Raw genomic sequence first — 23,938 nt, 5'->3', positions numbered from 1 at the left:
GAGAAGCGCGCGCACACACACACGCACGCACGCACGCACACAAACACACACCTGGGCGGGTCAGTATATAGCACTCTACCCCCACCTGCCGTTCCGCCTAAAGAACCTGCTCTGTCCGAGCATTCAATATTGATCGCCGTCGTCCCCTCGGAAGCGGTCTGTCTTTCAGCTTGCGAGTCTGTGCAGCGGTACCAACTTCAGACTCGCCCGATACGTCTCATGGCACTCAACTGCACAACGGCGAGTAACCTCTTCAATGTGGATTGTACATCCACTGAAGAGCAAACATGAACCTCCAATACAGCATCCTTTCGACATAGAACATTACGCAATAAAATTCATATCAAGACAACTTAACTTTGTCACCCCATATTTCGTATTTATTGATTTATTTATGTTTTTTTCTTTTTAAAAAATGTAATTAAAACTTTGTATTATTTCCCACTGATCATATTCAAATGTGGAGCTTTTACAGTCCTCTTAACCAATTAGTAATAATTGGGTGTAGAGCAAAGCAATTATTCATATTCAGATAAGCAAATTCGTTATTTACCAATTCCAAACGCATATTTTAGGCCAAATAGTCCAAGCGCCAAGAGCCCGTTTGTTTCCCTGCCAAAACGCACTGAATGGACAGTGCTTGTTGTGTCATGTTCAAAACATCAATTTAGAGATACACAGCAGTAAAGCCTTCTACAAGAAAATAACCAACCAATATGAAACCAGGAGTTTTGTCTGTAAAACTTCGTGAACAAATGTGGAAAAATATCAAAAGCGACAAGTAATTATCAAGAACCATCTTTTAAAAAGAAGTGCTCAACCTCTCAAAAGGACGTGCCTAAACTACAAAACACTGCAAAACAAATCCGCCCCTACTCTGCCGTTTTTTATCCATAGATTCCCCGAACAACCTGCACACCGGGTCGTTGTGGCGACATGAACAACTATAGGATGTTCTCATGCAAGTTTGCTCACACCATCACACACCGTTATTGTGCCATCCTACCTTCAGTACTGCGGATAAGCAATCCGATGAGAAAGATGAGTTTTCCGATCATTTTGCAGCAGGTCGTGCTGACGGACAGCTCACAATGTTGAGAGCGAGTTGAATTCACTGTGAATGTACGAAAAGGCAACAGCAGAAGTCGTTCCGCTCTCGTTCCTTCGCTCCCTCTCCCTCGTTTTTTTCTCTTTCGCTCGCTTTTCGTGTCCGTTTGTGGCGCGCACCCGCTCGCTCACAGCTCACTCGCTCACTGTCCACTACGGACAGACTGTGGCTAGGAGCGCGTTCGGCTCCCTCAATGCAGCAATCTTCCAAACGCGCTGAGCCTGACAACTCTCCGGGCGCAGCAACAAGCCCGTTATAAACCAATAGCCCTCTGCTGGAAGTGCAAATCCCAAGTTGTTTCTCCAAGATGTTTAAAGTCTGTCGCACAAATACAGATCTTTGTAGCCTTTTTTATTATTAATGCAAGTGGGAAACCCTTGAAGATAGAAGTTCACACTGGCTCTTCCTAATACTCGTGCACGCCCCTACACAAACACAAAACACACACACACACACACCCTACTACTGTACCTTCACACAGTTACAAAAACTCAGAATTAGCACCCACTTTTCATTCAATCAAAGAACGAAATCTTACGTCACCACAAAGCTGCAGTGTTTACCACAGTGGCAACTATATGACACAGATATCTCCTACTGCAGCTACAGTATACAAGGGACCTTTAGGTACAGTAGTTGTGCTCAGGCTTCGCTCCTCAAGTGCTCCAGAGTGTAGCATGGCTACAGTCTGTGGTTCATCAGACATGCATGTGTGCCATAATAAGCAGACATGTTGACTCCAGAGCCCACATGAACCTTCCCTGAACCACATCCAACAGCAGCGGAGAGCAACAACAGAAGGACAGGTGAACTTCAAACTCATACTAATTACTGAATAATCAAGCATGTCCAGCCTGCGCAATGAAAACAATGCAAACAGCTGAGGCATAAACTGCAGCTTGCTGATGGCTGAAATGTAGGGGTTCTGCATAATGAATGTGGCAAGTATATCAATATAAGTGGAGGCTCACACATTTTATGTTATCTGTAATGTTGTATTACTAGTACTGTTATGAAGAATCCCAAAAGACAATAGATGTTAATTAGTAAATAACATCGCATCACCTTCATCACCATTCAAATTATGTTTCTGATAGTGTGGCTATTGAATTCGCCTCTCAACAATGCATAATGAAATGTCCAGACATGCGGTGAGATTTAAAAATGTCTGCGCCTCTAAAACATTTTCCCATGAGTCAGTGCACTCTTTAAAACATCATGAATATCCTTTGTAAACTTGTTGTTATTGTGCATTATCACAAAATAAGCTTTACCATTTGCAGTATTTTTGAATTCATACATGACTAATACCATTTGTTAACGTTTCTGGTAAAGCATTATGTTTGTACCATGGCTTTATATCTATCTTTGGGTACCAGAAATGTTGTCCACTTCCCCGAAACGATGCCAGTTGTGAACCTCAATGCACTCAGCCTCGTTGGCAGCTTTTGAACCTTGCAGAGCTTTAACAGAGACCTCCAAAAAAGTAATGCACTCTACAAACACACACGCTAAGGGAAAGGGAAGCAAAAACCTTGACCCCCCCAAGCACCGCCATATTTAGCCAAGGCATTTGTGAGGTGCTGTGCTATTGACTTAAGGTTTATGGAGAGATTTGCGCTGTTTGTTGACTCGAGGGGAAGCATCAGGGGCGGCACTGGCCGCTGAGCACCGGAGTCGGCGGGCGGTCGAGCAAAAGAGGCTGGGTCAACTCGCCACGGCACGATCGGCTCTCGCAGAGGTGATGGCCACTCCATCCTGTCACTGGCCGCCAGTGCGTGGTGCCCAGTGTGGCAGGTGTCATACATTCCAGAGGGTCTTGTCAGAGGGCTAGAGTATACCCAGCCAAGTAAATAGTTGAGAAGGGTCCATCATCATGCGCCGTATTGACATTGCTGACTTCAGTTTAATTGGTTTTACACAGACACATCGGGCAATCACGGAGATGGATTCCTGTACTGTTTTCTCAGCTGACAAACACTGTGAGTTAAAAGCCCTGGCTCTCGGAGCCGAGGCAGAAACCCGGCCCAAGGAAGTGATGTGCATCACAGAACTCTCCCATAAACCATTCCCCCCTTTCCGCAGCAGCGCTGGGATCCGCACACAACAAGAATATGAAAACCGATGTCGGATAACACCATCCCTGAACAGAACAGATTCTGCACTTAAAACACTCACTGGAAAATGTTGGTCTCCTTGGTAACACTCGGTGGAGACCAGTGAGGAATCGTGCGCCGCTGTGGCTGTGCCCGCTCCACGTCACCCTTCACACGGCCTTGCCGGGTCCGCCGCTGTGCGAGACCTCTCCTGAACGACCTCACGTATGTCGCATGCCGAAGCGCTGAGGGCACACACAGAGGGCATGTTAAGACAGCGGGCATCCATCTGTCTCCCTTTCTCTATCTGCCCCTCTCTTTCATGTTGGCTTGAGGTCTACTTACAGTACGCTTAGGATGTTATGGCTGGTACCTCTAATGCAAACAAGGTGCCTACAAGTCTTTCTTTTTCAGAGTTCTGGGTTTGGTGGTGCAGCGCTCAAGTCTCCTGTTCTTCTTATGAATAAACATAACCATAGCTTCATTCTAATAGTGTGTGTAATGTCTGCATATAGCTGGCTTATTTATTTTCTGTTTTGTTTTCTCAAGCAAATTGTCCCATCTGTTTTAAGTTATTTTTCTCATGCTTGAAGGTACTGCCTGAACAGAGAAAAAAAACAGCTTAACTGCTGAACATACAGAAGTAAATAGGGGCCAATTTATGACAGATCTGCCGATTTAAAAACATTCCCAAAGAGGAAACATGAAAAGATGGCACTGTCTGATGTACTATTTCTCATTCTGCTGCTGCTGTTGATTGACTGAATTGCAGATGCTGTTTACTCTTTACAGATAGAATCAGATGTGATCGGCTCTCTACTTTTCTCAAGGTCATTCCACACCCTCTAAGAGATGCCTTCACCTTGGTACCATCCTGCAGAAAGAAAATGCCGTGTGAGTGTGTGTGTCTGAACAGTAGGTGAGGCGAGGAAAGCAAAAATAGCGAGCAAGACCAGAAAAGTACTCAAAGCTGCCAAAGCCATCTGTTTGAGATTACCTGTAAGTGACTCTGCATAACAGAAATACACATTGAGCATTTGATACCTGCTCCAACACTTATCGCATTTGCCCAATCACATGCACTCCATAGATGGCAATGACTTGTTCTGTCTCTGGGAGATGTGGCATGCAGGATTAACCCACGTTGTGTTGTACACCCCTCCATTATGCGCCTCACATTTTCTGTGCACGTGCGTCTGATTTAATAAACATGCTCCCCCTGACTCTTCAGTATTGCTCCATTTCATTGCTTCTTGCCTGAAGGCTTCAATGTTTACCTTCCATTAGAAATTGTTTGTCACACTATGTGACCTTATCTTTAATGGCTTGTGCCATCATGCAGACCTTTTGGGTTAATAGGGACACATAAAACAGCCAAAGACTGAACAGTCTCCAGTCCTCGTCACCTCCTTTACTCTCCTCCTTCCCTCCACTCCTCTCCTCCTCCTCTTCCTCTCCTCTCCTCTGCTCTCCTCCAGGGGCCAGGAACTGGGAGTGAGTGGGAAGCGGTGTTCGGTGGAAGGTCACCAGAGAGAGAGCCCTGAAGTGAAATACAATATCCTGTCAGTAATTGTTGAATTAAGTGATGCCTATTAGCCAGAGCCCAGAATGGAGGACATAAAAGCCCCGCGCTCCTGACAGCCGCAACACTTTGTGACTCTCCTGATACCATCACCAGTGATAATACATCTAATGAATTCCATGTCAGAGATAAGCAAAAGGGCACGGCAAACACATGAAAAGAAGCTTAAAATATGAACCACATACTCATTCAATAGTGCATGTGTGTGTGTGTGTGTGTGTGCGTGTGAGAGAGAGAGAGAGCGAGAGAGAGAGAGAGAGAGAAAGTGACACAGCAAACAGACTAATGGTGCATACAGAGATGTGTAGGGCTGTGATTATACATGTTTTCAGCCCTCCCAGCCTGGCGGTTGGCTTCCTCAGCCTCAGATCAGATCCAGAGTGTTTGGAGCTGGAGGGGCAGCCGGAGCACAGAGGCCTTCCCTTCTTCCCTTCTTCCCTTCTTCCCTCTTCTGTCTCTGGTCCGGAAAGGCCACGGCTCTCTGGGGGGCACATGACACCAAATATCAATGACGCCTTCAAAAACAGAGCATGCACAAAAGCTCTGACTCCCACGCTCCTGTGTTGCATAGGACACCATGGGACATGGAAAGTTCAGACAAAAGTGCCTTAAAAGTGCCCCGGATCGCTCGGGGGAGGCAGGAGCACCAGCTCTGCCAAGTCATCATGTGCTTGGTGGGCTGAGACTTTCAAATTTATATTTCATTGCTGCGGGTGAGATGACGAAACGAAGATGTCGCCTAGGCCATGAACAAACTGTTTAATTTCACTGTGTGCCAAATGAAGATATCAATCACAGTATTGTTGCACAGTGACTCAGGCACTTCTTTTGAGAGCAAGACAGCCCGATGAGAATTGCTAGCGCACATGAACATCCTGCGGGACTTGTTCAGAACATGTTCATTTTCACAAGTTTCCAGGACCTCTTTTTATGTGTTTCGTAGCAGAGTGCTTTTTCCCAATAGTAAGAGCACATACATTTTGAATAAGGACTGGGGAGGTGTAATCCCAGATTAGGACAATGATGTTTCACTACGCCTGAATATATCTGGAAGCTGCCACACATCAGAAGCCAACTGTGTAGACACATAACAAACCGTGTTGGAAATATATACAGAAGCTTGGTCGAGATTTAGTCTAAATGAGCCAGCTACCCATCTTCAAGAAGACATGTTGGCTAGCTCATTGACTCAAAAATACACAATTATTAACTGTTAAATGTGTTGACCTTGCAAGACCCACAGAATCTGATGTAAAATCTAACAGGGTTTAATCTAACAGGGTGGCATTTTTATCTTTATACGCCATAACTGTTTGAGTCATCAACTTTTAACAAGCTATTCCTTGAGAAATAAACAGAACTTGTATAATTATGCCAGAAATTTGCTTTTGTTTTTGATTGGACAAACATTCTCCATGCCATAACTAAACAGGGTGAAACTTTAAGAGTGTCTCAAGATGGATAGCATTTTGCAGCAAAAATGCAGGAGGGGTGCTGAAGCTTAACTAAGTTTGCACAGTACAATTCCCATTGAAAAATAATGCTCTCACCTCCTGAAAAGGGTCACAATGAAATTGCGGGCGAGAAGGCATACTAACAGGGTGGAAGATACTGTACCTTCAGGGACACACAGTACATGAAGAAAATGCTCAAAAATAACTGTAGCTACACCTGATTTATTTCTTTTGATTAGAGACAGTTTAGCCTTGTCTGTAAAAGACTTTCAAAATATTTAGAGGTTTTCATTATTTTATTACATTATAAACTGCTCACAAAAAGTAAGGAAACTTGACTTTGGCCCATTATATCTCCCCTTTAGTAATACCAACCAGTAAAGTGTTTCATATCATTTTTATCGTTGATTTGTCACCTTTACAATGAGGTATAGCTGGTAAGCATAGGGCAATCATGGAATGAGCAACACAAGCAAACGTGTAAGTAGTGCCAACGAAAAATTTGCCAAAATAGCCTGTTATGCTGTTGGAATTCACTTTTGTTACTTCAAGCATTGACGATTGCACTCTCCCACAGAAATGAGGAAAACAAAACATGTTAGGCATACATTTGTTCATTTTATACTCCGTGTCAGGGTCCTCAGTAGCGTGTAGAGGATCCATATGCAGCCACAACAGCTTGGCACCTTCTTCTCATGCTGGTCACCAACCTGGCTACATTCTGCTGTGGGATGGCATTCCATTCCTCGATAAGGATCTGTTGTAAGTCAGCCAACCTGGTTTTGTTGGTGACTCTGGCACGTACAGCATGCCCAAGCTGATCCCACAAGTGTTCACGGTAGGCCATTAGATCCTCTCCACTCCCAAATTCTGGAGGTACTCTCTGATGATCCCAGCTCTATGGGGGCGAGCGTTGTCATCCTGGAGGATGGCATCCTTGGTCCCATATTCTGGAGATATGGAATTGCCACTGGCTCCAGAATCTCATCCCAGTATCTAACTGCATGATGATTGCCTTCAATGATAACAAGGTCTGTCTTTCGAGTTAGGGAGATGTCACTCCACAGCAGAATGTAGCCAGGTTGGTGACCTGCATGAGAAGAAGGTGCCAAGCTGTTGTGGCTGCATATGGATCCTCTACACGCTACTGAGGACCCTGACACTGAGTATAAAATGAACAAATGTATGCCTAACATGTTTTGTTTTCCTCGTTTCTGTGGGAGAGTGCAATCGTCAATACTTGAAGTAACAAAGGTGAATTCCAATAGCATAACAGGCCATTTTGGCACATTTTTTGTTGGCACTACTTACACGTTTGCTTGTGTTGCTCATTCCATGATTGCCCTATGCTTACAAGCTATACCTCATTGTAAAGGTGACAAATCAACGATAAAAATGATATGAAACACTTTACTGGTTGGTATTACTAAAGGGGAGATATAATGGGCCAAAGTCAAGTTTCCTTACTTTTTGTGAGCGGTTTACATGATCAGATAAAATGCATATCAATAGAACAATGTACATTATTTCTGTTAAATTGAAAACGCCTAGATATATAATTAAACATATTTCTTATAAATATGGAACTCATTCTTTTTTTCAAGAATCTGGGCATTAAATGTTTCTGCATACCAATGATCCCAAACACTAGCAGCAGTTGTCACTGATGAAATGCTGAAGGTTATTTTACAGTTCTTCAACAAGTTCTTCCACACCTTGTTCAAAGATTCACAACAACATAGATCTAAATAACTCACTGGTCTACCTTGCCAGAAGTAATGCACTTCCCACTGTAAGCAAAGACTTAGACCAGTGTCTACACAGTGCCATAACTTACAAAACAACTTAAATGCAACAGAACAATCAAGTCAATGACAAAGGTTTGAGGAAACCTATAAAAGCCAGCAGTTGGGCCAATGAACCTTCCTTATTTATGTAGCTCATTTAATTGCGCCTAAAGGTGGAGGCAGCGATTGTACAGTACATGATTTCAAGCCCAAAAAATGTTTTGTCACATTCAACAATCATTTCCTGACGACCCACTTGCTGCCCATTCCGTGAGTACACTGTGAAAATAAGCGGTCTCAGCCTTCTAAAAACCTGGACACAACGTGGGGGCAGCCTGTCCCCCAAACCAAAGCAAAACCCTGTGTGGCGTTTCGCTGGGAATAGTGAAGCGGGGGTGAGCTATCATCTGGTCCTTGGTTAAAATATTTAACTTCATAATCCAATGTAATTTACAATTCATAAATTCAATTCAATTAAGCACAGGTTTAAGATGGCATCAACAGGTATGAATACCTCTAACCTTAATTCAGGAGAACATAACAGCACTGAACACCTCTCACCTTAATTCAGGAGAACATACAGTAACAGCACTGAACACCTCTCACCTTAACTCAGGAGAACATACTGTACCAGTACTGTAGGGCAGTAGATCTATGGCTGAACTGTACATCAGGGTGAATAGAACCAGGTGTCACCAGAATGTGCTGCCGAGCAGTTTACATAATAGCCATCAAAATGCAGTTTTGAATGTGGCTGCCTGTGTAGTTGGCAGATGTATTCTCACAGTCACACATGGCCATAGTGCAGAGTAATGAGAGCAGGGGTAGAGCGCTCTCAATTAATCATTGGACTAATGCGGTTTATTGACGATGCCTTACTCAGAGTACTTCATTCAAATAACTTTTCTCATACCAAGAATGCTACAGATTGTGACCAAAGCATCGAACATGAATTGTAAAAAGACATCACAGTTCACACCCACTGATCACTTTCCAGGGTGCAAGTCTACAGCCCCGGAATTTTGTTGACTCCGGATGTTGACTGCACACAGACTGAAGGATCAAAGACCACAGACCAAACGTTCATTTAGGATTAAAGCGTATCACGCTTCAGTCAAGCAAACTTTGACAGGAGCTGTGATATGAAATGAGAAAGCGATAAACACAAAAGGACTGTCTGCTACCTCTGTTCCCAGATATGGTGACAACAGGAAGATACCAGAGGGGTGGGGGGATTTCTGTTTTTACAGTTACTTACTCTCTGCAGGATGATGCAAGTAATGTAGAACCGCAAGATTAAATCCGACAATTACGTTTTATATTATTTACATCAGATAACTGAAGATAGACATGGTGTGATGTGTGATACGATACCAATTCTGTTGGACAGCTGGAAATGTCTTTGTCCACATTCTGTATCACAGTTCTGATTTACATATTACAGGGCTCCAGGGAGGTTACAGAGGGAACAGAATGTATTTGTTTTCTATTGGCTGAGAGTTGACTTAAAACTGAAACTTGGTCCAAATCATATTTGTATCTCTTGATTGGTTGGTTGGTTTATTTGGCTCTACCCTATAATACGCTAAAAGACGTGTAATCGATGGTGACTATTTCAGATAATTCAATCTATTTCAGACTATTTAATTTTACACCCGTGGAGAGCACAACACATTCATCATGTTCACTTCTTCCTCAGTCTTCACTGGCACCTCCAGAATGTTTTGGCACCCCCACCCCCCCACCTTGACCAGCCTTCCGCACACGCTCTCCACTTCACGCACCATCAGCTTCAATGCTAACGGCTCTCAGCGAGTTCAACGGCAGCCTTCCTGCCGCCGTTGGCACCCAAATGGGGCCTGTTTGTGCAGATGTGGGCAGAGAGCTGAGACTGAGGAGGAGACGTTTTTATCAATAAGCCATTAGCAGGAGCCGGGCGAGAGGAGGTGCGTGCGCAAGAGGCTTGATGTTCGTGTCCAGCGGACTGATCGGAGCATCTGTTAGGAGATCAGGAACACCGATGAGAGCGGCGCTGTTGTTTTTCTCAAGGTGAGACTGGGAGCAGGGTGCCGTAAAACCTAAATGCGGCCAGACAAGATGGTTCATACACTTTGGGAGACCATTCACAAACATAGAAGCTCTACAAGATACAATAAACAGAACATTGAAAATGAATAAGCATTCTCATTACACTGCTCTTCACACTGATGCAGAATGCTCCATTCACTTGAATGGGTCTTCCCAATGTCCAGAGATCTGACATTTCTCGATTACAGACCGTTGCAGCATAATGACCACTGTTAAAGAAAATAGCTTTTGCGCTTCTTATTCATGTTTTTCATATCACTTCGCAAGTAGTCACTTCTTGCAAAGGAGCTTCATTCAAAAGTGAAAGCAAACAGTCGAACAGCTGTGTTCTAAAGAATGCTTGATTCAAGTGCAATGTGTGTTGCAAACTATTTGTTTCTCAGCAAAAAAAAAGCTGGTACGCTGGGGTCCTGTCCGGACTTATTTTCCGATAATGACCAGCGTTCTATACATTGTTCCTTACATACAGGTGTCTAACTTAAGTAATGGATTTTTTTTCTGTATTATTCTGCATTATTTGAAGTAGTAAGTTTTACAGAATATAATAATGCCCAATTATCTGTGAGCTGTGAATTAAAAAAGGAAGGTGGTGGCAGTTTCACAGACCAATTATGATGACATTTTCCCAGATGATTACATTTAATTATCACACTTTCACGATTGCCTCTCAGCCACTAGGACTCGGTAATTGCAAGGTAATATTTTTATCAGGGCATATTTAACATGTGCTTCCCCAACCCCCCTGAACTCCACAGAGATGAGACCTTCATGCTGGTGTCATTCATGAATGATTCAGATGTAACGGTTACTGTCTGTGTCATCATCCCAGCTATTATTATTATGTGGCTGTGTAACTACGCCGTCGACTGTGCCCATGAAGTCAAATCTTTAAGTTACTGCAGTCGCAGACATTTACACACATTTTGGAATGTAGTCTGCTGATAGGGATTTGGGTATTTCTTCTGATCGCAAAGTGCTCAAAACTATGTGAATGTAGTCTACTGCAGAATGCATTATCTTTTTTTTAAAATTTGGCTTCAAAATGTTTTCTCAGAGATGACTTCCAAATTAAACAGACTCCAGTTGCCCTCTATAAAGAGAGCTTCCTCTTAATTTACCATTTGTGTCCTTCAAGAAAATGCATTGCCAAGGTTTGGCAATCATATTGGAAGGGTATACAAAAACCTGCAGAGTACATTTTCTGTTCTGAGAAAACAGATCTTGACTAAACATTATCCAAGGGGAATGTTATTAAACAATCCTAAATGTGTACATCCTTGTCTTTGAAATAGAGATAAACTGGATTTGGAAGGTGTTTATTTACATATCTCAGCGTCAGTTTTGCAGTTCTTTTTCATGTTTATTTCAATGGATTTTAAAGGTTGATCTCTCAAAGGCTGAATTTCAGACCTTTTGCGAGGGCAAACAATTTGTTTTTGAAGTGAAGGACTTAGAAGAGGAACTCCTGTTTTGATGTTTCCGTTGTCAGGCCTGACATTTGAGGAGGGAAAAAAAAACATCAGGCAGTGGAAAGCCCGATAAGCATAACTGCAGCCCCTTCAAATTGTGTTGAGAAAAACAAGCCGTGAACCACCAAATACAGACTGATAAGATACTGTGCCTCGCTGTCCAATATCAATTTCAACTGAAATGGATCAGTGGCCAGCAATTTTTAACCGATTGGACGAGACTGACGAGCCAGGTCCATCTAGAGTCTTTGTCGACGAAGCGCATTTAATCATGGCGGCACTGTTCCCTGGCAGGAGTGGATCTGCTGAGGTGGTTCTTCCTCAAGCTCTGGGAAGGTTGAGCAAGCAAACAATGATTCATCAAACCTGGTTTGTCTCAAGAAATTATGTTGTTGTGTGCTCTCAGTATGTCCAAATCACTAAGCCAGACCCTTAAAGTTTAGTGTATGTTCTTGTCTTAACTTTAGGCCCTTCTGACACTTTTAGTTTCATCTGTTTTAAGGGGGATAAGCTGTGGATTATCCTCCTTGTAGGAGGTGAAAGCAGGAGAAGGTGTGGCAGCCATTCATCCTGGTAAATCAATACCAAAATGGTTTACGAGATTTTCAAAGGCCGTTTGGTCATTGTAAAGATTTTTTTCCGTTCTATGAGTCCTGTTCGTAACTGCAGCTGACTTTTTCAAAAATGTCATTCCGCTTTGAGACCCCTGGTTTCAGGACACTGGCAGTCGTTGTTTTGTTGTATAGTACAGTATAGGCATAGGGGCCTGAATTCTGCAATACAACTTTTGCGGTCGTTTTAAGGTAAGCCTTAAAATTCTGTTCTTGTTCTGGATAAGTGTGCGAGAATAAGAATGTGCAAAGATGCAATACATAGCAGTCTATTCATTAATTGTGAAATGGTTAATGTCACGGAGGATCTTCGGTCAGATCACCCAGCCTCTTCTCAGTTTCAGCTCTCAGGTAGTGGGAGTTTAATTGATGTGCTACCTCATCTCGTAAGTGTTTAGAAATCAGACCACTGGCACTCATCTAGTGCAGTGCCCGTACACACCATGCCCGTTACTGATACTTCCTGGGGTCATAGTACTTTAAAAATGAGATGAGGCTGGGTAGTTGGAAAAACCATATTAGTATTCAATTGCTCTACAAATTAGCAAACATTTTTGTACAAATCAAAGTGGGCATAACACCAGCAGCTGTTTTAACATAGGGTTTAGGCTATTTCTGTCATCAAGCACTTGAATTAGAGAAGATGATGCGCACCATTAAGTGGAATAATTAATTAGGCCTCCGAGTCTGTAAACTGCCTAACTTTCTCTGGCATAATATCCAGTCTAAGTGCTGTCACACTCTGCCTCTCTGTCTCCTCAAGTGCCCATCCTACCTCTGAATACTCTTCAAGAGCGTGACACACTGGAGCGGATGTATTAAGACATGGGCACCTTGTTCATATACTTGATTTGCATGTTAAAACATGGCATCATCGTGTACACACAGATGGAATATGAATGAAAGCACATTTTGCCAGGGCACAGGACAGCTGTCAGGCAATATAAACTCTTCTTCTTCATACATATGCAAAAAGGTGGGAGTATCTCACCAAAAAATGGGAGGAGAGCTGCTTAGAGTGATTGTTATTGAGAGTATTCTGGCAAATGTATGAAAATAGCACATGTCTATCTTGCAGTGAAGATCTTCCGCCTTATAGAAGCAGGTGTAATCCAGATTGCGGTTCAATAGCAGAACAACAGAACCAGCATTAAGCAGTACCAGTTCTGCTTCTTTGAACCAAGTGGAAAGCAACTTCAACTTCTGTTTACCTTAAAATGCGTTATTGCTTTTTCACATCAGCAGTGGAGTTGAGTTACTGCCCTACAGTACATTAACTTGCAGTTTCTTGACATCTTGTTGTCATACTATCTCTAAACTTTTGATTACTTTTAATGCTGTTGTCAGTTGACTCAATACAACTGTACTATGATGTACTTACAAGTGTTTACCCGACTAAGTGAATGCTTTGTAAATTCCACTTGGCATGGGCAGGTACAGCGTGCGATTTCCTACAGTATGCACGGTGGCTAGGAGAGGCTGTTTCTGAACACATTTGTTTTCATCTCATTTTGAATGGACACAACATCCCAGAGTTGGTCGGCTGGGTTTTGAGGTCATGATCTGCTGAATGCATTTATGCACGTAAGCAAAACGCAGCCAGAGGCAGTGTCTGTATTGTTGAACTCCGACATCATGTCTTTGACATGGAATTAATTATCTGCATTAACATTGTCTTTTTAAAGACTCAACACCGTACTACTGTCTACAGTTGCACAGCGACTGAATGCCATGTAGAGGAAGGGAGTAGCAAGAAAGGCGAGACATTTCGCATGTATAATCCCAAAACGTCAAACTCAATACTGCACTGCCTTGTGCCAGTTTGATAGATAGGTGAAGGCCGGATACATACACACGGATACAAACACACACACACGGATACAAACACACACACACAGACACCTGGGGCCTGTACTACGAAGCGGGGTTACTGGCTTAGCTGGGTAACTTCGAGAGTAAGTTGATCACGTGTGGCGTAACTTCCCGGTTAACCCGTACTACGAAAGGTGGATAGGTTTTAACCTAGGTATGCTGCCATGGCAATTTACGCTGCATCTCAAACCTGCTCCGAGCAGGTTATGATCTTGGTTAACCCGAGGTTTGCGGTTAACCACACCCCACAATGTCGACGTAGGCTACTTTGAAGATACATTATTGGAGCGCAAATTGTAAGCGCCTCTCTTCGCAAGGCGAGGGTTTTTAAAGACCGCCAGAATCTTTCTCCATATAATATTCTCTATGAAAGATAGCCTATACATTCTCAGCCGAGGGAATTCGTTGCATTTGTCAGCTGATCGAGGCAAAGTGGAGGCTATAAGCATTGGCAATATAACATATTTTCATAATTAAGAAATATTAATGCAAGCTAGGCCCATAAACCTTCTGAATGTTTTTGAGTTTCATTTTCACCTGCTGCCAGCGGCACTGCCGTTGCATCTAAAACGTTCACAAGATAGGCATACACTAAATCAGGCAATGGGGCTAAACATTCAATTATCCTGTATTAATATTTATTAATATACATGGCATGAATTGTGTTGCATCTGTAGGACTCTTATGAACTCAAAATGTAGGCTATTTATTTCAACACATTTCAGACATTCTGCAAGCTATTAATCCTCCGTAACACATAGGCTATTTAAGGAACATGAAATAAAACTTTACTTTCATATATCCGATCTGCAATAGCCTACGTGCCAACAGCCTTGTCTTGCTTTGTTTGCTGCCGACGTATTTGATGTATCGTAAAGTGGGTTTTAATTCCTCGCAACTTTTTATAATCATTGCGCATTGGTTATCCGTAAAATAACGTGATCGCGTCATCATTAAAAGTGATGATTTGCGCAGCAACCCGCCCATTTTATGTGAACGCGCACCAACTCCGATGAGGTTAACCCCAGTTCAACAAATCAACTTCTTACTCAGCGTCGTAGTACCGATTAACACCAATGAAGATAACCAGGTTTTGTCAACCCCGGTTTAGCAAAGTAACCCTGGGTTACATCTGGGTAGGTTGAGCTCCCTTCGTAGTACAGGCCCCTGATGGGCATCCTTGACCTGTCCTTCCTATAAAGCAGTACTTTTTCTTGCTAGTGACAGCTTCTTGGGATCTTTGTAAGAGAGAGATCAAAATGACCTTTCAGTCTTCTGATGTCTTCCTTCCATCTCTCACAGTACTCAATGCTTCCTTTCCTACTTTTCTTTCGTGTGATTACTCGATCAAAAGCTCAGTAAAAACACAGAGCAGGCAGGTCTTATTGTTCACAGAAACAGCCAATCAGTCTCTCGTTTTCCACTGATTGTTCCTAACAACTCGGCAATTAGCAACCCCTGAACAAAATATTTAAATCTTTAGTTTGAGACGCAAACTCTGAGCGTTGAAGCACTGAAAAGCGCACTTTCAGTTCAAAGGCTGGTGAAACTGCCAATAATGGGAAGATTAAAACAAACAAACAAACTAATGCATGCACACCCCCAAAACGCAATCCACCGTTTGCAATGCCACTGCAAGAATCCATAGTTGCCTCTGAAATGTCATGGAATTCCACTGTTCACTCAAGCACAGCTGTGCAGCCGATCATTAAGCCCAGCATGAAGACAGAGACAAAGAACGTCAGCAACACCAAAACATGGCAAATGGAATGTCTTTACTACCGCCTGGGTGAAATGGCAGGATAATTGTCCATTCTCTATAAGGGGGAGAGGTAGGTGCAAACAATAACAAAAGAAGCCACGGAGCCACGCTCAGCTATCCAGCAATTTGAACTCCTCAAATACATAATTAAAACAGCAGGGACCCCCTCGCTGTTTACACCTTTTCCCAGCTATCGCTGGTGCACTGTCTCACCTCCCGTTGCCGTTAAGGCCCAAGCGAGGAGCGAGACTATGAGCCTCTGGGTTTGCCCAGTGCTGTCTGGGCCTCACCCCGGCTCATCTACCGCTGTGCCCACCATTTACCACGCTCTTTGATTTGATTGGATGCTACGGAGGTAGTAAAAGTAACCAAGCGTTTACAGTCGCAAATGTATGATGGGCTGTCCAATAAAAAGACACCTCTGGGACCTGTGGCATTCTGGTTTGTCTTGCACAGACATGGTCCAGGTCATGGTTCTCGAAGCAATGAGACCTCAGTCCATCCCATGTCGCAGCCCCTTGGCATTCTCAGAAGGGTGGCGGGCGGGTAGGGGTGGCACGGACAGTCGTCCCATCATCTCCTGAGCCAGATAATCCCTCGACGGAGTGCTGGATTAACATCACACTCATTTAACCCTGCGTCTGCGAGGTGTTAGGGCGCGGCTCCGTTAAGAGCGGATGAAATCGGACACCATGGCTCAGTGATTACTCTTTGTGATTGCTGAGTTAAGGTCACCGGGAGGTTATGAGCTTACTCTGGTGGAGTTCTCATGCCAGGCTTTTCCGCTTGCCTCATTCTATAGGATTTGCCAGTAATCTGTATCAGGGGTCCAAGACTGACAGACGGCCTTGATAGAAAGAGAAGACACTGAACAAAGCGGAAAAAAAACATTCCAGTAATCCAAAAGAATACACTTTGCCTCCCAAATGTGCTCTTTTAAATATATCTTCTGTGGACTTCTGAACTTCGACGTCCATCTTTTTAACTTGGCTACTTTTTGGGGGACTTGCTGGAGGTCAGTCTTTAAAGTAGCTCTTTCCCCTTTGTAACTGCCCTCACATTTTTCACTCCTCCCTCCTCTTTTGTCCCCCCTGGCTTCGCCTCATCATCATGAGGGGATGATGTCTCCATAATGCCCTGTGCAGTCCGCCTGGGGTCCCTGGGTGCCTGGCGTGTCCCAGCTGACTCCTCCGTCCCTCATCCATCTCTCGGGGGGCCAAACCGCGCAGGCCGCTCGTTCTCGATCCGTCTGATGTGTAATTAACACTGGACCAGATGTTGGGCTTCTTAATGCATCACTTTAATGTTCCGGCAGCGGATTTGTTAAATTACTGGTGTCAAGGCGAAGCCAGCAGAGCTAATTCTGTAGCAAGGGAAAGTGGAAGCTGTAGTCAAAGCTGTCTCTAGTGTGTGTGTGTGTGTGCGCACGTTGCGCACGCACTGTGCCAGTGTCGCAAGGTCGCGACCTGGACCCCGCGTCTGCCGGGCGACAAAGCCGTTTATTTCCTCCCCGAGCACGACATCTCCCGTGCGCTGAAAACAACGTGATGCGGCGCGACGCGACGCGGCCTTCGGGGGAGTTGAGGCCCTGTGTGGCGGGAGGAGCCGGAGGGCGGCCGTGAGATCGCGTCAATTAGCCACGCGTCAGATTACGGGCCCCCAGCGCGTGAGGGTGCGGGAGAGCGGGGAGACGCGAGGAGGGGGGAAACGGCCAGGGAGGTGCTGCAGAGCCAACCTCACATTCACTTCCACATTCTCACTGTAGGAGAGCAGAGGGCAGATGCCGGGGCCCCACAAGCAGAGAGCGGAGGAATAATTTAGCAGACACCGAACGCTCGCAGTAAGGTTTGGCTGGAGAAGAAATCTGCTGTAAAATGCTGAGAAAAGTGTCACATAAAAAAATAAACACACCATCTTGCCCTTGAAGCTCTGACACTAATCTCTTCCAGCCTATGAAGTCTATGACGCCTGAAGTTTATTACCGACTCAAAAACACACCGCTTTTACATGCATATCCTATCCTATTCAAAAGCAACTGCTATAAGCTGTAGAGGGTGCAGACCACCTGAGGAACTGGCCTCGTGTCCATGCCCATGCAAGGCCAGGGGGCTCCTCTCTCCCCTTCCCTTGCCTTCCCTTCCCTTCCCCAGAGTGCTGAGTGTGTGTGACCTCTTCACAGGTCACTGGAGGCGGCTGCTAATTGTTTATTAGCCTGGGCGCCTGCCGATGATGAGGCATCAGCTCTGATTGATGGCTGTCGGCGGCGCAGACTCGCCTAGGACAGAGAGGAGTGACAGATGACGCATGAGGGGAGGCGGAGAGGAGAAGGACGTGGCTGGCAAACAGCAGAGGAGAGACGGAGAGAGAGAGAGAGATGGAGCGAGAGAATGAGAGAGAGAGATGGAGCGAAAGAATGAGAGAGAGAGAGAGAGATGGAGCGAGAAAGAGAGATGGAGCGAGAGAATGAGAGAGAGAGAGATGGAGCAAGAAAGAGAGAGATAGAGCAAGAGAGAAAGAGAGAGAGATGGAGCAAGACAGAAAGAGAGAGAGAGATGGAGCGAGAGAGGAAGAGATGGAGTGAGAAAGGAAGAGAGAGAGATAGAGTGAGAGAAAGAGAGAGACAGAGAGGGGGAGCGAGAGACAAAGGGAGAGAGAGAGAAAGAGAGAGAGATGGGAAAATGTGGATGGAGGAGATGATGTGTCAAGGCAAATGAGCAATGAGGTGGTGCAGTATTCCCCAGAGTCGGCGCCTAAATGCGCATCTCCAGATGGGAGTCAGAGACAGATGTATTTACAACTGCATGTGATGACAGCCGCTGCAATGTTTTCCAGCGCCATGCGCGCGTGCGTCTTTGAAATTGACACGAGATCCTTAGCATTGATACGGGAGGGGCGCTGCCCAGAATCTATAGTACCTAATTAAAGAGTGCGGCGCAGGTGTCACCGTCGAAAAAGCATCACCGCTCCAATCTGCGTGACCTTCACGGCGGGGGTGGCGGCTCAGCCGCTCGACGCGACCTTTCGTCTGCGCAGCTGCATTCACAGCTGACGCTTATCTTATCTGCCGCACGCAGGGCCGATAACCACAGTGTTTCTATCTGCAGCCTTCTGAAGTCGAAACTGAAATTTCCTTCATGTCGCTGGAGCAGACAGAATAGATTGATGTGATGGGGAGGAGGGAGAGGAAGGGATGGAGTTTAGGAGGAGGAAAGACGGGCAGAGAGAGAGAGAGTGAGAGGGGGGGTCAATATGCATAGGAGAGGAGAAATGAAAGTTGACCTGACTTTGAAGAGGCATGATGTTTAAACCATAAACTAATGTATTCCTATTTTGGGCAGTATGGAGACTAATCTTTTAAACGTTGTGTCAAAAATATTTCAGAAAAAGTAAACAAGTAAACAAAAGTGTGGCACAGGGGAGCGTTATTGCTGGTGTCCCTGTAATCTTGTCACTGCATGACTGCAAATCCATAAATAAAAGAGGAGCACTCATTGCTTGTCACTTCATATGGCATGTTTTGACATCGGTATGTAAATTGCTATAATTTTTATTAGCAATGAGTGCATTGGTGACTATGAGAGAGCGACTGAGTGGCATATTGTATTTATGCGCGCGTGTGCACGTGTGCACGTGTGTGTGTGTGTGTGTGTGTGTGTGTGTAAAGTTTACTTGAATAATATTTATTTCCAGGTTGAATGCACACACACAAACAGGGCAACTTGCTCACACACACACCCACACATACGAACGTATACCTGTGTGTGTCCACGCAAACACAAGGCATTGATTTATGACAGTAATCAATCTTGTCCTGACACTCTTCCATGTTTCGGCATGACAGAAATAAGGTGGCGTTATTGATGCATGCTGCAGTCACAGAGGGGTTGAGAGGGGAGGATGGGGAAGCACTTTTTTACCCATAATGCCCCTCACCTTACCTGCCTGGACAAGAACTTGGAACGCTATGGCGATGAGATACAGCCCTCTGAGCCTTGTCCTCCTCCTCAGTCATTCTTCATACAGAACCAGCAGAGCACCAGAGAGAGGGAGCTAGAGAGAGAGAGAGAGAGAGAGAGAGAGAGAGAGAGAGAGAGAGAGAGAGAGGGAGTTAGAGTCAGAGAGAGGGGGCCAGAATGAGCGAGGGACGGAAATAAGAGCAAAAAAAAAAGAATGAGCGAGACCGGTACAAATAAATAGAGAGGGAGAAAGAAAGACAGAGGGAGAGACTGAGAGTGGGCGAGAGAGCACAGGAGGAAGAGAAAGAACGAGAGTGACAGACTAGGAGGAGAGAAAAAAAAAGAGAAAGTGAGAATGAGAAAGGGAGAGACTGAACGAGAGAAAGAAAGAGAGAGGTGTGGAGGGAAGCAGGCGCAGGGAGGGGGGGGGGGGTGCAGTCCAGAGGGAAATAATCCCAGTCAGGAGAAGCTATACCTGCTGCACTCAGCAATGAAGATGTGAATTATACCATGACACCTGGGAGGTCACGGGGGGAGGGGGGCGGGGGGGGGCAGCCTGCCGCTGCTACCTCCGCTACCTGCAGCTGTACAACACTACGGTGAATATAAAGGAAGGCTGCTGGGGCGCTGGTTTCCACTGTAAGAACACAACAACACTAGAGGCATTCTGGGAAAAGGTGGGAGGAGAACCACAAGAGGTGAGATGTCTTCAAGTGGCTTAATGCCTCGGGACGTGAAAGCATTTTCAGTCCTCAGTCTTTCATTCGTAGACAATTCTTGTAACAGAAATAACCTCTGACTGTGACATTACCTAGCTGAAGCAGTTGCCTTTATCATGGTTATCAAAGTACACTTTTTGGTTCGTGAAAATCCCACGTGGCAAATATTTGAAATGGATGAAATAAAAAAAAAAGTCTGCTGTACTACTGGCACACTTGTTGTCACACCTGTTGATAAGTATTTGCAGACGACTATGCACACACACACACATACAAACAACCCTGTTAACGGTATTACACTGCACCAATGGCGTTAACCGTGCTGGTGTAATCTTGATAATGGCATAATGCTTCTTCTCTCCAGTCTTCGGCCTACTGCTCTCTCTAAGGGCTGACTTCGTTAACTCACACGGCTCGAGCCCACTAGCCACCATCCGGTGTGATAGGTCACCCCCTCCTCCTCATGATTTATGGATAAGAAAAACACATTTTAAGCAAAGCGCTTATTGAAGTAGTGGCGGTCGGATCAATACTCCATCCCTCACGGACATGGCTAGTTAAGGAACGCTCTGGCAGGGTGGATGATTTACGGTGCGCCCGGGTCAAAATTAATTTACTGATGCAAGCGTTAAAAATGTTGGACCTGTTAAATTGCGCGACCCATGGATTGCTGCTCTCTCCCTTTTTTTTCACTGAAACAGCAGGGAAACACAGTCCATTAACATGGATAGGTGTCCATGGACATTAAGTGCAGGAAACAAATGAGGAGAGCTAAGCGATGGCTCCAAGGACCATGGCAGTAGATTAAATAGGAGAGGATTGCATAGATAAAGATACACTGCCAAAAGAAATGGAAAAGAAAATCTGAGGACGTAAGCATTCAGAAATGATATATCGTTTATATGGAAGAACAAAAAGTTCAGAAAACTTCAGAGGAACTCATAAGACTTTTATAAACATGCACACACACACACACACACACACACACACACACACACGCACTCACTCTCCCACACACACACACACAGACATCCAACCTCTGTGGGCTTCCAGAGGCAATAGATGTACATTACCATTGCAATTACACCCTCTTTACCGAATCTGATGGGACGATCAAAACACTTCTCAGCACATTCCACGATACTCAAATAACTTAATAGCAGAAGTATCTTTTCCAAATCTCTTCAATATGCTAAAGACGTAAGATAGAAGAAGCAAATATCTAAGCACTGCACCCAAAAATGGATTTTAAACCCCTTCCCACTTAGCGGGAAATTTCAATGAGGCAGCAATGAATTGGAAAGTATATGACTTTTGAGCACCCTCACACTAGGATGACGAATTAGCAGGAAGCAGAATATTAAGTCAGAATGGCTCACATTTAAATCCACTTGCCGAAGCACTGGCGGAATGAAAGCACTGTTTTCAGAGTTGCCAAGGAAAAAGGCTCCATCCAAGTGATAACTGGAGCCATTACGACCTCCAATTTCATCAAGTGGCGATATGGTTTTAATGGAGATAGCTATAAGCACACAAAGTGTGCGCATATGCGTGTGCTTGAACTCAAGTGTCAGGCCATGTGTGTCCTTGAGTGCACACCTCCATGTATGTGTGCGTGTGTGTGTGTGTGTGTGTGTGTGTGTGTGTGTGTGTGTGTGTACATGAGTAATGTGTGTATACAATGTCTATGTGTATGCGTGTGGTGAACCCTTCTTACCTTCACACCACTTTCCTCTCAGCACCTCCAGCTTTGACAACAGAAGTTAATAGTGAGCTTTATGGTTTGGAGAGGGATATTACCAGGATGACAATAAAAAAAACAAGAGGGTAAAGGCAGCCTGTCTCATTATTTTACCCCCCTGTCTGGCTATTCCATTTAAAGCCTGTTCTTTGAGTTCCTCTATTGACAGGGAGGAGAGGAAGGCATTATGGGAGTGTGGCATTGGGAGACGCAAGAGGATGCTCAAAGCGATCGATCATTTCTCTTGACTCTCTCTTTCTCTCGCTCTCTCAGCGTCCGCATCTGTGATATGTTTCCCTCTTAGCATGCAGTCCTCACCGCGTCTGAAACAATGCTAATAGCTTTGAGCAGAAGTGACCCCATTGTGCTTCTGTAAATGCTCCGGCCATTTTTCATCCCCCCCCTCCATCCCTCCATCGCCCGCTTCCGTCTCTGTGCCGCGTTCCTGTCGAACTGTCAGAAGTCTGAGTCATTAAGACAAGGGATGGAGAGGCGGAGGATGAGCAGCCAATTAAGGGAAACAAATTACGCTCCAGACAAAGCTCCCCGTCTCTGCCTTTCCCCTACCCCCCTCCCACCCCCCTTTTGAAGACTCCTTTGAAGGGGGCGCCGTCATGGCTGAGCTCTTGGCTGTCCTTCCATCCACCTCCCCCCTTCCCAACCGATCCGAGGAGCTGGCTCCTTCACACACCGCAGCGTCCAGTCTGTCCAGTCCACAGGGCCTGACACGGGCAGCGACAGTCAAGGAGGAGAGGAGCTGGAATCCTGCTGAGACGAGTAGGGGCCACACTGACTTGTATCTGCATGTCTCCAGAGAGAGGGCTGGGGGAGATGGAGGGAGAGAGGGCAGCAGAGAGACGGAGTGTGAAAGGGTATGCAGAAGTGAAGGAGAGGAGAGGAGAGGAGTGAGGGAGAGAGAGAGGGGATGGTGCTGCTGCAGGTGGAGGAGGACTGCAGGGTGGGATATTGAACGGGGCTGTAGCACCCGGGGTCCAGAGGAAATCCATTTGCTATTCTTCCCCGTAGAACATCCTCTGCATAGGAAAACCAAGGACTATGGCAGGTGAGTGCTGATTTCAGGAACTCAAGGACAACCCTGGCATTTGATCAAAAGATTTTCACTGCAGTATACACATGCAGCACAACACCAATGTCTTTCCGTGTAGAGGGCATATAAGGTAAAGCTGGCGCCTCATCCTCTGTGTGCTTCCCAAATACCTTAGGGGGAGACGGGGCTTTCAATGCAATAAAAGTACTATTAGTAAGAGCTCTCAAGACATATAAAATCACATCGTCTTCAAATATTAAATGTATGATGGATGACAGCAAAAGTGTTACTATATACTGTGTACACAATGCTTTCAATTCATGTATTCCCACGACAGTTGTATAAGTATGCAGGTTTCTTAGCTCATCTTAACCTTTACAGGTCCCCAGACTGCGGGTTGCATAATATGAAACAGAACCCATTTGGGCTGTAGCGCAGGGGAATTGCTTTCCTATTAGTAGATGATAATGTGTTTGGATGTCGTAGTCACTGACAGCACATTCAGATCACTCCTGGTGATTGGTGATGGTGTCCCCCAGGTGATGCTCTTGCCGTCTGTGCTGATGGTTCACACAAGGCTGTGTTTTCGCCTGACCTACTGCAAAGGTCATGTTTTTGTCCGCCATTGGCCAAATGCACTTTGTG

At 45.0% G+C, this 23,938-nt stretch overlaps 1 protein-coding gene and 1 long non-coding RNA gene across 4 annotated transcripts in view; both read right to left on the bottom strand.

Annotated features, from left to right (window-relative positions):
- Positions 1 to 1,278, bottom strand: part of ncam2 (neural cell adhesion molecule 2) — a 161,071-nt gene extending 159,793 nt beyond the window's left edge. For all 3 annotated transcript variants that reach the window (XM_062533931.1, XM_062533932.1, XM_062533933.1), the window contains exon 1: positions 1,007 to 1,278. In XM_062533931.1, the coding sequence (XP_062389915.1) occupies positions 1,007 to 1,058 (52 nt within the window). In that variant the 5' untranslated portion in view covers positions 1,059 to 1,278. The remainder of the gene's footprint in view (positions 1 to 1,006) is intronic.
- Positions 1,279 to 19,814: 18,536 nt separating this feature from the next.
- Positions 19,815 to 23,938, bottom strand: part of LOC134078054 (uncharacterized) — a 66,592-nt gene continuing 62,468 nt past the window's right edge. The window contains exon 3 of the long non-coding RNA XR_009938812.1: positions 19,815 to 19,879. This is a non-coding gene — a long non-coding RNA (uncharacterized LOC134078054). The remainder of the gene's footprint in view (positions 19,880 to 23,938) is intronic.

Source organism: Sardina pilchardus, chromosome 4 (assembly GCF_963854185.1).
Source record: "Sardina pilchardus chromosome 4, fSarPil1.1, whole genome shotgun sequence".
Taxonomy (NCBI): Eukaryota; Metazoa; Chordata; class Actinopteri; order Clupeiformes; family Clupeidae; genus Sardina; species Sardina pilchardus.
This window is presented reverse-complemented; position numbering and strand designations above follow the sequence as displayed.